The sequence below is a fragment of the Dermacentor silvarum genome, chromosome 11 (assembly GCF_013339745.2).
Source record: "Dermacentor silvarum isolate Dsil-2018 chromosome 11, BIME_Dsil_1.4, whole genome shotgun sequence".
NCBI classification, from domain to species: domain Eukaryota; kingdom Metazoa; phylum Arthropoda; class Arachnida; order Ixodida; family Ixodidae; genus Dermacentor; species Dermacentor silvarum.
The window spans coordinates 110136212-110151355 of NC_051164.1; the positions used below are offsets into that span (position 1 = coordinate 110136212).

Here is a 15144-nt window from a genome sequence, read left to right on the forward strand (position 1 = left end):
TTGTTTGAAACTATGCACATATGTATATAAAACGTTTTGTTCTCAACTCTCTGGATACCCCCTTCTCCTGGCAGCTTGGCACGACACCACACATGACTCATTCGTGGCCGCTCGGACGCTCGGACTTCGCAACAATATCAAATGACGTCTTGTCAAGTCGTTTTTGGCTGGTCTGAGAAGTGGACGCATACGCAGCACGTGTCAGTGGCGACAGTACGCTGATAGTGTTCGTGCTTCTTGTGTGTGTGTTTGTACGATGAAGTTTTCACCACCTGCACGACTGTATTCTATGCTTCGTTCTTGCATAACACCTTGCACAATAAAGTTTCATCCTGCCGGCTAACTTTGTTATCATATCGGGGCACTTCAGCGATCCTTCCCGTTCTGTACTTATTTACCGCGACAACAGCAGGATGTCACAACTGTTAGCACCGTTTGAGGATGTAGATTATTTCAGACATGACGTATCTTTCTTCACGGTATTGCCTGCCGTGCTTCACGAAATGCACGCAAAGATATCGCCACTCCGAGGTGGTGCGACAAACAAGTTCAAGAGAGAGAGAGAGAGAGAGAGTAAAAGGTAAAGGAAAGACAGGGAGGTTAAGCAGAGGTTATCTCCAGTTGGCTACCCTGTACCGGGGGAGGGGTAAAGGGATGCGAAAGGAGAGGGAGAGAAAAATAAGTAAAAATAAAGAATAAAAAAAAGGAAGGAAAGAAAGAAAGAAAAGAAAATCACACACGCACACACAACAGAACTGTTTCTGCGGGCACTGTCACGTAGTCTGCGAAGGCGTTCTCGTGTTGCTTAGTGTGAACGTTCCATCCTAGGTAACACAGTGCAGAGTCACAATTTGTCACTGAGTCCGGTGTCTCTCAAGTAACGCAGCAGTGCCTTCAGGGCGGCTCGCGTAAGTTCAAGCAAGATCGGCAAAATACAAGAGCTGCAAAATATATCTTGGCGTTTAGTTAACTCGTCCGAAGTACTAGTAGCACAGTGCCGCAAAGGTATAAGACTGATTTATAATATGGTGAGCGAGTTTTTTTTTTCTCGTTTTTCTTTCATCTCTACGTAGTGAGTGTGAAAGTATCCTCGCGTGGATAAAACACTTTGTTAATCTCTCCTAGTGGGCGACAAACATTGCAGACAAAAAGATCAGCGATAACTACACGCTGACGTGAGCAGGGGTACAGATTGGGCACAGATTACAGATTGGGCCGACCAGATTCAGCCAGCTTGTCCAACCGCTGTAATCTTACCTCATCACACGTTGTGGGTTTATTGAACAGAACAGTTTTTTAGCTGAGCGCCTGTTGTCCGCTCCGCTCAGACCGGCATATGCTAGCAAATGCCACACAACCGCTTAGCGGAAACGCTAGTGCGCATGCGCACAACGCTCATACCGGCAGCGGAACGAAGACCGCATCCCTCGCTCCGCGACAAAGCCGACTGAGCGGAGCGTGATAGCGTATCTACTTGGCCTCGTCGTCGTTTTGCAGACGAGTTGATAGCGCGTCGCTCGCGTCTCGGCAAGACGCGCTTATCAAATGCGAAATCTACGCAGCTCCCTGCAGTATCTCAGAGTGTGAAATCTGAGCGGAGCGAAGCGTAAGCGGCGCTCTGCTAGAACTGTATATTCTCTGCTATCTGCAGGCTTTCTCGCCGTAGCATGAAGCTCTTGATTCCATGGCTTCTTTGATGTCGTCTCGCTCGATCTAGATTACAGCTGCGTGATTTATTTTCGTGGCTATAAAACCTGCGACATTAGGCAATATTCACAGCGAACACTACAGAGTGCATCATCGGTTTAAACTGTGTTATTTTGTCATGACTGGTTTCCTTCATTCGACTGCTCGTTTCATTTTGTTGAACTCCGCGCGGAAACTGTCGGGCGCGAAGTTTCCGGCGAATATGAAAGAATTTCTCGATTTGAGCCACTTGGTGCTGGAATGCTTTCTTAATCTAAGAAGGCCTAGTCACCTTTTCACACCAAGGAAAATTATAACAACTTGATCCCCTTTAATTTTATCAGTAGTGAGTGCATTCTTACCAAGAATTACATGCCATTTGAGGTAAAGAGAAAGGCAATGTAGACACTAATTTTATTAATTTTATTGCTGAGCTATCCAAGAACTTAGGCTTTACTCCCCAGCATGTAAAAAAAAAAAAAACGCTACTTTAGTTTTGCGTTAGGCTTTCCACGCTAAAATCGCCAACCCGAGGTGTGGAACTCTGCGCCAGCATTTGCAGTACTCAATTTCCGAGCTGCACAATCGACGGGTAACGAAATCTGCGACATCGTCCGCCGCCTCTTTGGTGATACCAGTACAATTATTCGCCGCCTCGAGGGAATTTCATCGGCTTTTACAGTCCCAAATCCGTACTTTACAGACCATCCGTACTTTTCATGTGTCCCGACGCGCCCTCTGCGTTAAGAAAAGGTTTTGTTGGTCTGGCATGCGCGCCGTTGTTTACGTGTCGGTGTCATCCTGCACCATTTGTGAAGCTCGTAAGCTTGTCACAAACCCACAACCTGGGCCCTTACAACAAATCGCCCCTCCTAACTAACCGTTCGATATCTCGGGCATAGACCGCATGGGCCCGTTTACTCGCAGCAAGCATGGAAACAAATTTCTCATTGTAGCCACGGACTACCTAAGTGGGCAGAAGTTCGAGCCGTCCCCGATTATGCAGAAGCTGATGTCGTGAACTTTATTAACGAGTGCCTCGTATTCCGGCATGGTAAGCCGAAGGCACTGATTTCCGACAGTGTCACAGCATATATGTCGCGTGCCTTCAAAGCTTTCTTGTCTAAACATGGAACACGACACGCTGCAGCGTCCACTGAACATTCACAAACAGCTGGACAGATCAAGCGCACCACTCGCACCATAAACGACACCATTTCTTCCTACGTTTGTCCCACACACGACGACTGGGATGACTACGTCGCTGCTGCGGTTTTCGCTCTAAAAACGTCACAACAGGAAGTCACTCGCGCCACGCCGTTTCAGCTGCTCTACGGGAGGTCGCCAATGTTACCGCAACAACACCTCCTTAGCTTCGACACGTCTCTTCAAGAACGCCACGCAAGAGTGGACTCCAGCGAGACCCTGCGCCAGGTCATCGACAAAATAGAGACTACGGCGTAGGCGTCATCGTAGGAATAGAAGCCATGGCGTAGGCGTGTAATTGGGGGAAAACTTGGTACAACTATAAGAAAGGTCTGTACGACAATGCAAACTTATTGTACCAGCTTTTTATTTTCAAAAGTGGTTGAAAAGGACGAAATGCAGGTGGTTAACTGAAGTTCCACACGCTCCCGTGAAAGCGGAATGATGGGCGGCTTTCAGAATTTACAAGGCGGGCTATCGGCTTCGCTCTCACTTCTCAGTGTTGCTGGAGGAGGGACTCTTGGCTGTTGAGATCGAAAAATTCTGCTTACAAAATATCCTCGCGCTTTTTGAAGTAACCGCTGCAGGTGTAAACACTATCGAGGGTGATGTTTTCATTGCACCTTAAAAAACCAGGTCCTTAAATATCGGGTTCAGGTCCGTAAGCATCCTTCCCTTTTATACCAACTGCCGCCCGATTCATGGGCGATCCCCCGTAACGGGTTGTGCCATACATACGAATATAGGCACCAAGCCCAACCGAAGATCGTTGGCTTTGAAACGAGAAAATTGTGCGAGCGATTGGGGCCCAATATATTTAAAAAAAAAACGTGGTCTAATGGTTATAAAGAAGAAGAAGAAAAAAAGATCGTGGCCTAATGGTTCGAGCAGCGAGCTGCTGTGCTCGACGACAGAGGTTTAATTCTACCATAGGTCATGCAATATTTTATTGAAGCGAGGCAAGCGAGGCGTAACAGGAGCCTACCACCTTGTTATCCACCTACCTGCTGCAAAGTGCCAATAATGACGCAAAGATTGCTTCGCCCTAAAGATGACACACATTCATATGTCCAGTAGGACAATATTTTTGGTTTTCCCTTTACTAGCATAATTACGGGCGCCATATTTTTTTCAACGGAGACCTCTCATCACCTGTTATAGCGCCTTCTGGAAATATTTGACAGTGTACGGAAACATATGACACTCGTTGCAAATCCTCGTGGACTGGCACAAGGTACTACCGTTTGCGACGTAGTTTTTGGACCTGGTTCGTAGATGAAGCATGGTCTTGCTACTTCGAATCAATCTTGAAACTAAATGCTGCTTCCTTTAAATTCGTTAGAACGTTCTGAAGCAGGAAGATTTCGGGGTCTTCAGAAGCGTAGAATGTGTAGATACTAAATGTCGGATATGCTTTCTCTGCCTCAATTACGAAGCAATTCTACACTTCTAAACGCTGGATGCAAATTCTTGACTGAAACAACACAGTGATTTGTTGAAAGTGATGAATTTGCAAAGTCACCAAGCCGTTTGAAGGCACAAGGGCGAAGTTTACGCAAATCCATCTGCAAACCACCAATCCCTGGTTGAGTGAAACACCGTGCTTGCAGCTGCCACTCACTCTAGTAATTTCATTTATTTTGTACTTCGTCATTTGCTTCGAACGCCTAGTTATTGCCGCTGTCGGCCTCTTTCCGTGACAGGCAGCGAGAAACAAAGATGGGATACGAGGTCAACAGAATATACTGACCGAGGCTTAAGCAATCGAGTTCTGCGAAACTTCACAACTTGAAAGCAGTAAAATGATTTTATTTCATTTATTTGATGATATCGTAAATGTAGGCAACATTCGTGGCCACCCTTTTAGCAACATTTGATTGTATATTGAGTATAAATAAATACCAAAAAACAAAGAATCAATCTGAATGGTAGGGAGACTTGCGCAATCAATACAGCCTTCGTGCTGGCTTCAAGCCACCTCGTTTCCTTGCTGGACCACGCGACGCAGTGTTCCCGCTCCCTGGCCTTGAAATCCAGCCCGTTGAATTCGAGTTGAGTTTCAGCTTGAATTTAACCTGTCGTCTGGCAACATCAGTCGATGACGCCATCATTCACGTGATCTGATAACTCAGTCTCTTCCATGGCCGCCGTGCAGCAGGTTATCGGAGCGCGACGCCGCAGTCTTCGCGCAATGTTCATGACTTTCCCGACTATCCAGGTTAGTTACGTTGACTATTCTTGTGAATATAGTAACGGAAAGTACTTTTGTACCGCGATATTATGTACTTACGGCCCGAGATGGCGCGGCGCCGTTGGAATCACCAGGAACGCGGTAGATCTTGAAATGATCTATCGCATTTTACTAGTTACATGTGCGTCAAAACCATCCGATATTTCCGACGACACCTCGTCAAGCTCGGACTAGGAACCTGTACGTTGGTAATTGGTTGACTGCCATACGATAGAGTGAATTGTTTACACGCACATATGTGCAAGGCGTCCGAACCATCCGATCCACCGTAAATGATGACTGCTGTGATTGTTCAAACAGTCAAGATTGCAAATTAGTGCGAAATTTATTATATTAGGTAGGTGGCGACTGTGGTATGGTGGGCAGGATGTCTTTTACGGTGACGCTAATTAGGGAACACTTCTCCGAACCTATCAACGTGCCTGTCGATGCGTGCAGAAAAGATGGATGCTTCACCTACTATGGAAAGCTGTTGTAAACTTATTAGCACCGCTTTCGGTGTGGTAATGGCAATAGTAGACGAGAAAAGTCCGATTACTTCTGCATGCATCTGTAATTTGCTTTGTTGCTGTTCTCGGGTAGTGTTGATCTCAACCCTGTCTGACATATTCCATATTCACCAGAAGTCACAACTGTAATAAATCTAAATTGACTAAAGGTAATGCCACGGGGCAATGTTCTGCTGATTTATTTTAGCTAAAAGGCAGATTTAGCCAACGGAACCATCCGCTCAGCACAAGAATAATTAAAAACCACATATGACGCTCCAGGACGCGACTCTGCGCATTGATTAACCATCTAGATTAACCATTATATATGCGGTGTTGCATCACGATGATATTGGCGGATAAAGCTGCTGCAGTTTATCTGGCGCCAGAAGTGTGCTTTGTAGCTTACGCTCGTAATCGCCTGTTTTTATCGCGCAAATATTTAGGAAGGACCGTTTCAAAGCGGCTGGAAACGAGACCAGAAACGCCCGATCGCCTTGGACCGCTAGTACCAGAAGCACGGGATGACGCATTGATAGATGCCACCAGAAGGGCGTTATCGTGCTCCCGCTTGATAAACTTATTTGTCGCTGACAGCTCTAAATCTTACGTCTTGCAACCGCGCACAGCGGGAAAAGATAGCCGTGAGCAAAATGAACGGGCCGCTGCTTGTGTACGCGTCTTGAACTGTATCTTATAATTTGCTGAAGACACTCGAACGAACACGTGTTGTCTTATTTGTTATCTACACATTTTCTGCTGTCTAAAGTTAAACTATCAGTAACGTTTTACGGTGAGGTTATGCTAGATATGCAGATGTTGCTTGCACAGGTGATTTATGCTCTCTGGTAGTCATAATTAAGAAATTATGGGGTTTTACACGTGGCAAAACCACCATCTGATCATGAGGCACGCCGTAGTGGTGGACTCCAGATTAGCTTGAACCACCTGGGGTTCTTAATGTGCACTTTAATATAAGTACACGGGTGTTTTCTGCATTTCCTGGTGGTCATAATTTGGGTGGTCAAGTAGATTGACCAAGAGGATAACTAAAAAAAAAAAATCTCCGTACAGATGATTACCCAGCGAAGCTGAAACATGTGGTTCCAGTTTATCACTGGGTGAATCTCGACAGTTCATTAAAGTATTTCTTAATTATGAACTTACGCACACGTTCGGCTGCGACGTACGAGAACGAAGTCCCTGACGGTATGCCCGCAGTCGGCCGTTATCGCTTGCGTTCGATGCCTCGAGTTATCTCGGCGGCTTGGTTAGTAGCATTCGCCCACCATTGCCGCTTGCGATTCTTCGAAATTAAATTGCCTCAAAATTAAACCTGTCCGCCACGTAAGAGAATGAATGGCATATACCCCCGTAAACGCGGCATAAGCGAAGTGAAATTCTACGCCAGAATGATGAGCGGCAACGCAGCCAGCTGTTGAAGAAGACGACGCTCGAGCCAATGCTGATGATGATATTATCTGTGGACAGGCGACGGACAGACGCTCTTTCGCTTCGCCTACCCATATAAAGCTTCGCTTTAAAACATTTCATTGCATTTTATTTATTTCGCTAATATACGTTTATCCGCAGACCAATATAACATGCAGGGCTGTGCATCAACGCTCTCGGCTATTGGTCTGAGCCTGTTTCGAAGAAGCTTCGCCACATGGCGTTTCTTTTAGGCACGTCGCTTCGCGGGTGACACGTGATACTGGTATGAAGGGACAGGCATGTTTAACGAACATCGCGAGCGCTGCCGCTATCCAGACGCCAGGTGCCCGATTTCACCAAATTACTTTCGCGTGCCCCACAAAGAATTTTAAAGAGACACTAGAAATAAAATTAAGCTAAGCAGGTATGCACCTCAGAACCTCGGCTAGGCTGCGCTGCTGCGCCGTCTGAGAAGCTCCCCCAATGTTAAAAAATTCAGGGCCCTTCCACTACTGTGAAGATGGAATCCAGAGAAGCTGTGACTATGGTGGGTCTGCTATAGTGAATATAGCTATAGTGAATATATATATATATATATATATATATATATATATATATATATATATATATATATCTTTATTGACGTTATTGAGCGTATTCGGCATGTTCATCAAAGAGCAAGGAGACAGACGTCTTCTTTTCGCCCAGCGCAATGGCCAAGTGGTGCGTTTGCGGCGCCAAGTCCGCCCCGTCGTCACAGACTAGCGTATGAGCCACAGTGTTCATAGCCGCGGCACACTGCACGGCATCGTCAGAAACCTGACGTCAGGATCCTGGAAGACGTGAATAAATGAGCGTCCGTCCCATAGCGAGTCCAAAGGGCAACTGCTGATTACAGCGATGGCGTGATCTCTACGTCACGAGACAAAGGGGCACAGCGATTGGTGGGACGTGCCGCCGCTGAGCATCGCGACACTTGTGAAAAAGGCATCGGCGGTGGCGAGGGGCCATCCATCATCCGTTTTGACACCCAAGGCACAGTTAGCGGGAAATCGCCACGCACATAGAGCCAAAAATTGTTGATCCACTTCCGGCATATCTATCTACTTGCGTTGCCGGACACGATCTCCTGGAACCTAGCCAATAACAGCTTCGCTGTGAAAGTGTCTCTGTTATCACGTCAACGCGCCACTGTGTGTTGTCTGTTCTCTCATTGTTCGCGACACTCGTGCTGCGCGTGCTCTCTCTCGTAACTTAGTAGGCGAACGGCATATTTAAAAAAAATTGATAAATGATCTTCGTTTTGGCGAGGAATACGAGAAATGTCTAGTGCAATGGCTCGCAAAGGCTTGTAAGGGTTAAACTAAGTGCTTTATGACGAACAGTGCGCAATTGCCAATTGTGTAAACTACTACAGTAGTCGTTTTGTCAAGCGGTCGCCTCACAGGTTCACAGACCACTAGTCGAATTCCCATATCTTCCCATGATATTTGCCCTTTAAGTTGTTGATACAAGCTATTCCATTTACTGCATTTCCTCACTGTCCATTTAACCACGACAATGTTTCTCATCAGCCGGTCCCGCACCGCGGTTCCTCCCGAAAGGCGAGAGCATTGAGTAAACGCGCCCGCATGTACGTAGCTTACTGAACTTTGTCGCTATTTCCGTAAGGGCCACTGGGTTTATTACAAGGCAGGCGGAAGTGAAGACATGCGGACAGAAAAATGCGTGATTTGACTCTGTGTACAGCGCGGTGCATGTTTCATTGGTGAACTCTGAAATAAGCCATTGCACGGGCTCCGTGAAATGCTCACTTTTCCGTGTTTGCGAAGCTGTTGGGGCACTGAGCGACACAGAAATACTGTTTACCAAGCTTATGGGACGACGAGACCGCACTTGCCAAAGTGTAAACACAAACACCGGTAAGACGGACTCCAACGTAAACGGGCGTGTGGTTGCTACGACGGGAATGAAAGCGACCGGTGACTTTGGAATTTTTCCGCTAGGCGAGCAATTGGCACTGATGTCACGTGCGGGAACTTGAGGTTGGCTATTGGTAAACTGCGCTTCTGTAGAGCCACTCTTACCATGTCGGGAAGCTGCCAACTCAAAATGATTTTGACAGTCCATAGAATTTATATAAACTGCTTTGTCTCTTTATAAATTTGTTGTCATTTATACAAAATCAGTAGACTGTCCATAGGAAAAATTGGTAGGGTCTCTATTTTCGTTTAATCGCAATCCATAGAATTTCTATGAAGAAAAGTCGATACAAAGTATATTTTCATGTGTATTCCCTCCCTATGGTGTGTCTATAGGCAATAGGCATTTTCTGTGAACGTTTCATATACTAATTGATAGTATATAGAAATGATAAGAAGTGTAAGGTCATAAATTCATAGAAATCTGCTAGCCTACGATGATTAGTCTGTAGAAACTCTATAGACTTTGTAAACAAATGCGTACAAATGTTATAAGGATGCAAGTCAATTATTATTCTTGACGTAACTGTAATTAAGCGGCTTTTGTTTTGAAGGATGGACACAAGTCAATCAGCATTGTCGTCAAACTGCTTACCGCAGGCAGCAGATCTGCGCGTATGATGTGACTTTTTAGCTAGACCATAATGCTTGGGTACAGCGTCATTCGGGGCACGTGATCAGAATGAAAGAGCATTTGCTGAACGCCGTGTAGACGATCTTCCATGGTTCTTAATCTGTCCCGTCTTCGCAGAGGCGAGAACATTTTGGCGAGCCGCGCCTGCTACACGACGTCCAAGCACAAGGCCAAGTTCCCGACCAGGTTCGGAACGGACATCAGCAAGCGGGTGTGAACCTCCGAAAGCGACCTGGCTGCGAAGCAGGTAAGTCGGCACTTGCTACACGCATTCGCCTTTGAAAAAAAAAAATGCTGCAGACTTGGGTGGCCTTGTAGAATCACAACATAATTACCAGCCACGCTGTTTCTTTCAAGCATTTGCAATAAAAAATTCAGTTGCATGTTATAAAAGCGCAAAATTTAAAGCCTTGCCCCTATATTACGGGATCATTCCTAGCCTTGACAGCATATAAGGTTTACGGGAACGTGGTAAAGAAAGGTTACAAATGCAGCAATGCATCCAAACCCGTTTTACTTTGCGGGAACATTGGCCATAATGTTCCTCCCTTTTCACCATACATGATCTTGTTGGCGTTCACGTTTACGACGGGGCAGCAGGTTATAAATTATGCGCTGTTTCTTAAACAGAGTTACGAAGCTCCGGATTGCCTGTATTAAATGCGAAGCATTTCTTGGCGAACATTTGCTACTTTGACCGTATCTATCTATCTATCTATCTATCTATCTATCTATCTATCTATCTATCTATCTATCTATCTATCTATCTATCTATCTATCTATCTATCTATCTATCTATCTATCTATCTATCTATCTATCTATCTATCTATCTATCTATCTATCTATCTATCTATCTATCTATCTATCTATCTATCTATCTATCTATCTATCTATCTATCTATCTATCCGCCTACGACTTTGTGCTCTCATGGCCGTTTCGTTAACTTGGTATGTACCAAAATTGGCATACTATGACAAGAGTATATGACGAACATAAATGATATGTCATGACATCAATATCATGACATGCGTGTCATCTATGTCATGAAACAGCCGCCTACGTCATGGTGCTCTCATGGTCGTTTTGTTAACTTGGTAGGTACCAAAATTGATATGTTATAACAGGAGTGTATGACGCCCATATAATTGATAAGTCATGACAAAAATGTCATGACATGCGTGTCTTATAGGTCATGACAATGACCAAGCGAAAAAGTTTAACACTCAAAAACCACTCAAGAGGGTTCGGACGTGTGTTCTAAAGTGAAGGAAACACTACAGGATGCTGGTAGAAGTAATGTTCATGAACATGACTCAGCAAAAATGACAATGACTCAGCGAAAAAAGTATAGCACTCAAAAACTACTGAAATGGGTTCGGACGTGGGTACTAAGTGAAGGAAACACTACAGGATGCTGCTAGAAGTAATAGTCATGAGCATGACTCAGAAAAAATGACAATGACTCAGCGAAAAAATATTAACACTCAAAAGCCACTGAAATGGATTCGGGCGTGGGTACTAAGGGAAGCAAAGATTAAATGATGCTGAGCATGACTCAGCAAAAATGACAATGACTCAGCGAAATAAAGATTAACTCTCAAAAACCACTGGAATGGGTTGGGACGTCGGTACAAGTGAAGGAAACACTAAAGGATGATGGTAGAAGTCATAGTCATGAGCATGACTCAGAAAAAAACGTCAATGACTCAGCGAAAAAATCATTAACACTGAAAAACACTGAAATGGGTTCGGACGTGGGCCCGAACCCATTTGAAGGAAACACTAAACCAAGTGAAGGAAACACTAAAAAATGTTGGTAGAAGTCATAGTCACGAGCATGACTAAGGCTTTCGCCCTAAGGTGTCTTAGGTGTAGCTAAAGGGACTCCTGAGGACTCATGACATGAATGTCGTGACATGCGTGTCATGTAGGTCATGAAAGAGCCGCCTACGTCTTTTTCGTTAACTTGGTAGGCTCATCGCACACTGCTTCGCATAACACCGATTCCCACAGGGCGTGGGATCTGCTGGCTTCTTTTTTTTTCCTAAGGCAGTTTTTTGTCCACAAACTTTGAATTTCGTTTACACGCTACGTATACCAGACTCTAACTATCGAAGATATAAGCAAGATGCCGTTTTTATTTGATCAAGAACACCGGGTAAATGAACTACGAACCTCGTATAACGCAATATTGGGAAAAACATGGTTTATTATTTGCGCACAGCGCTTCTAATCAGGCATTTGACGTTACAGTTTCGTCATACATTGCACGGAACATGACCCTCTTCTCAAACAAACAGTGGCTTACCAACTACTTCTCGAGGGGAGGGGGGCAAACCGCAGACGATCTGACTCTCTCTCTCTCTCTCTGTATATATATATATATATATATATATATATATATATATATATATATATATATATATATATATATATATATATCATTACCTTTACATTTAGTTAACAACCAGCAGGGAAATGCATCTGCCAGTAATTTTTATATTTAAAAGACATACACCTATTTATCAATCACAAATGACGAACCATGGGGCCCAAAAATTATTTGAATTTGCATTTAGTTCTTGACACTATATAAAATCTACATGTGATACAGGGACAAAAGGCAGTGAGTGCCCAGAGGTCCCTGATCCCGCCCAGTAGGAGCAGCGCAGCGCGCGTCAGAAAATGCACATTTGTTACAGATGACGTTGCTAATTAAACAAAGAATTGTACTTTAAGTCTATATACAGCACACACGTATCGCTAGTTAAGGTAATAGTATTGTCGAAGTTATACACAACGAAGTACAATCAACATAAATGACTCGCAATATGCGCAAGAAAAAAGACAGCAGATGTGTGCGACCTTGGAGAATTACAAACAAATTTCCGGCCAAGCTGTTCCTTTCGAACAGTTGGAATAAAAGTTGTAGTTTCCTGAATTATATCGAATAGTTAAAAAAAGTTGCCGAGCACGTCGTGTTGGAAATTTTTTAAAAGCCAGTAATTCATGAACACACGTGTTACTTCGCCATAACGTTTACCATGGTGTACTCCCTCCCTTCTCATCCCCCCCCCCCCCCGCCCCCTACCGCCCTTTCAATTTTCTGTAGATTTGATATCGGTTGATCGAGTTAACAGTTCTCCCAGGGTAGCGGAATAAATTCTGCTTTGTTCGTAAAACACATTCATAAAGCTCTGGATCGCTTGCTTCCGTAATTCACTGCAAACATCATAATTAGTCCCCTGTCTTTGAAGTTTACTTACATAGTGCCCACACCGCGCCCTTTATTTTCGTCAAAAATAAACAAAGCGTCTTGTTTAGTTCACTGAGGACATCGCTGAAACCAACTAGGAACGCCTTATGACGCATGAAAAATAGGGGAAGAACGGCGGCTCAGTTAATATTTGCAACGCTTATAACTAGACCAGGAACGTAAAAATTTTGTCGCACTTGGCATGACCCCCCCCCCCCCCCCCCTCTCCTTTCCACGAAATATAATTCTGTTGTAATCAACAGGTATGCCGGGACACTAGGAAGCACAGCTGAAAGTGACCATGTCACAAGCTCTAACACATGAATAATAATTTTTTTGAGAAGGACTCTGTTTGATCCAATCTCATTTACTGCGCACAGAGTTTTCATAGCGCATCACAAATATTTTCTTGATTTTGTCTTGGTTCCATTCACAGTTCTGTCAGGGCAGTGGGCTCACTTGTGCCCCGCTCATTAGACAAGCTCATAACACACTATAGAGTGCTTGTATACGTAATTAATTGCGAAAGTCCCAATTACCCTTCTATCTTGAATTTTACTTACACATCGAACGTTACCTGGTCCTCAGAGTCACAAACTATAAAGAACCTGCTTCCTTTATTTCAGTGAGGACACCAGGCGAACCCAATATATCACGTATGAAAAAGTACAAAGTAAAAAAAAAATGAGTCCAATCATTATTCGTAACGCTTCTAAATGAGCCAGTAACGTTAAAACTTCGCAACACATTGTACTTAAAATGTTGTCTATTCCGTGAAAGTATAAAGCATCTGGAAAAACCTAGCTAATAACAGCAGCGTGGTACTTTAGTATACTTGCATACAGCTTTTACAAGCTGTATTTGATGAAACACATTTACCATCGCGCATAAACTTGGCATATTGTTCCCCCTATGTTCGCAAAATTTGACTTCAGTTGGAGTTGTAACTATGACAGCGCAGCCGCCGTCTATTCTATTGGACAAGGCGAATTTAACCCACTCATTTGAAACATTGTCTACATATTGTTTTCATATCTATATACATATATACTACATCTACTACATATCTACATACACCGTCTACATATCTACACTGAACATTGTCTATATATCTACAGCGTGGTCCCGTGTTCTATCTCTTATCCCTGTCTTTTTACTCTAGCAATCATGTCTTATTATGCTCATTCTCAACTAGCCAAACTTTCTGCCGTATCTACATATTTTCCATACGATGCCCTTAATTTTCCTCAGATATAAACAAGATGCCTGGTTAGCTCACCGTGGACACAGGAGAAAAACTACGGATCTCGTATGATGCACGAAAACACATGGGAAAACGAGGGTTTAGTAATTATCAGCAACACTTGAATTTAAACAGGAAAGTGAAATCTTCGCAACATATTGCGCTTAAGTTCTCCCTAGTGTCACGGAATTTCAAGTCCGCATCTCGTGCAGTTGTTTTAGGAGTCTGGGAAACATTTCGACTAGCTGCAATATGACACCCTGGAACACTTCAATGAGTAACTTTGTACAAAGGCTGTAATGAACCTACACAGAATAAACATACATCGCTCGTCACTCGGAGCATTGCTTCATACTTCGAATAAGTATAAACACCGCGGCACACATAGTTTATTGAGGATACCAGGGGTAAACAACTAAATGCCGTGTATAAAGAATAACAATTTGGAGAAAACGAGTATTCAGTAACGGTTTTTCGAGCACATAAGCAACCTACACAGTTCAAATTTTCGATACCTGTCACCAAAAAGTGGCTTTCATTTCTTCAAAATATAAAATATCTGCTGCTCTTGCTTCTGTCGGGAAACGAGTAATAGTGTAGCTCTTATTTAGAAACGGCCTGAGCACGAAATCGAAAATATCAGAAGTGACACATGCCTTTAGAAAAGCTTCAGTTAAGTGTTCCATTGGAATTGAAATGGCTCTACACGTTCGACCAAGGTCATTTTCACTAAACTATCTACGATAAGTTGTGATTACAAAATGAAATTCGACAGTTAGACTTGTAAGTGGTTTAATTAGATTTCTGATGGTGATAAGATACTGATACTGAAACGCTATGTAGACTATCTCTGGGCGGAGATTCAACAGTTCCATCATTTCATAATCCAATGATTTCATGACGTAAAAGGCGCACCAATCGTTGGGGGTGGCTGATTACAAGACTTTATCCGGACCTATGCA

The 15144-nt window shown here is 43.8% G+C and overlaps 1 protein-coding gene across 2 annotated transcripts in view; it reads left to right on the plus strand.

Moving 5' to 3' along the window:
- The first annotated feature begins 5041 nt into the window (after nucleotides 1-5041).
- Nucleotides 5042-15144, plus strand: part of LOC119432879 (uncharacterized) — a 118627-nt gene continuing 108524 nt past the window's right edge. For both annotated transcript variants that reach the window (XM_049658625.1, XM_049658626.1), the window contains exons 1-2: nucleotides 5042-5110; nucleotides 9799-9928. In XM_049658625.1, the coding sequence (XP_049514582.1) occupies nucleotides 5084-5110; nucleotides 9799-9928 (157 nt within the window). In that variant the 5' untranslated portion in view covers nucleotides 5042-5083. The remainder of the gene's footprint in view (nucleotides 5111-9798; nucleotides 9929-15144) is intronic.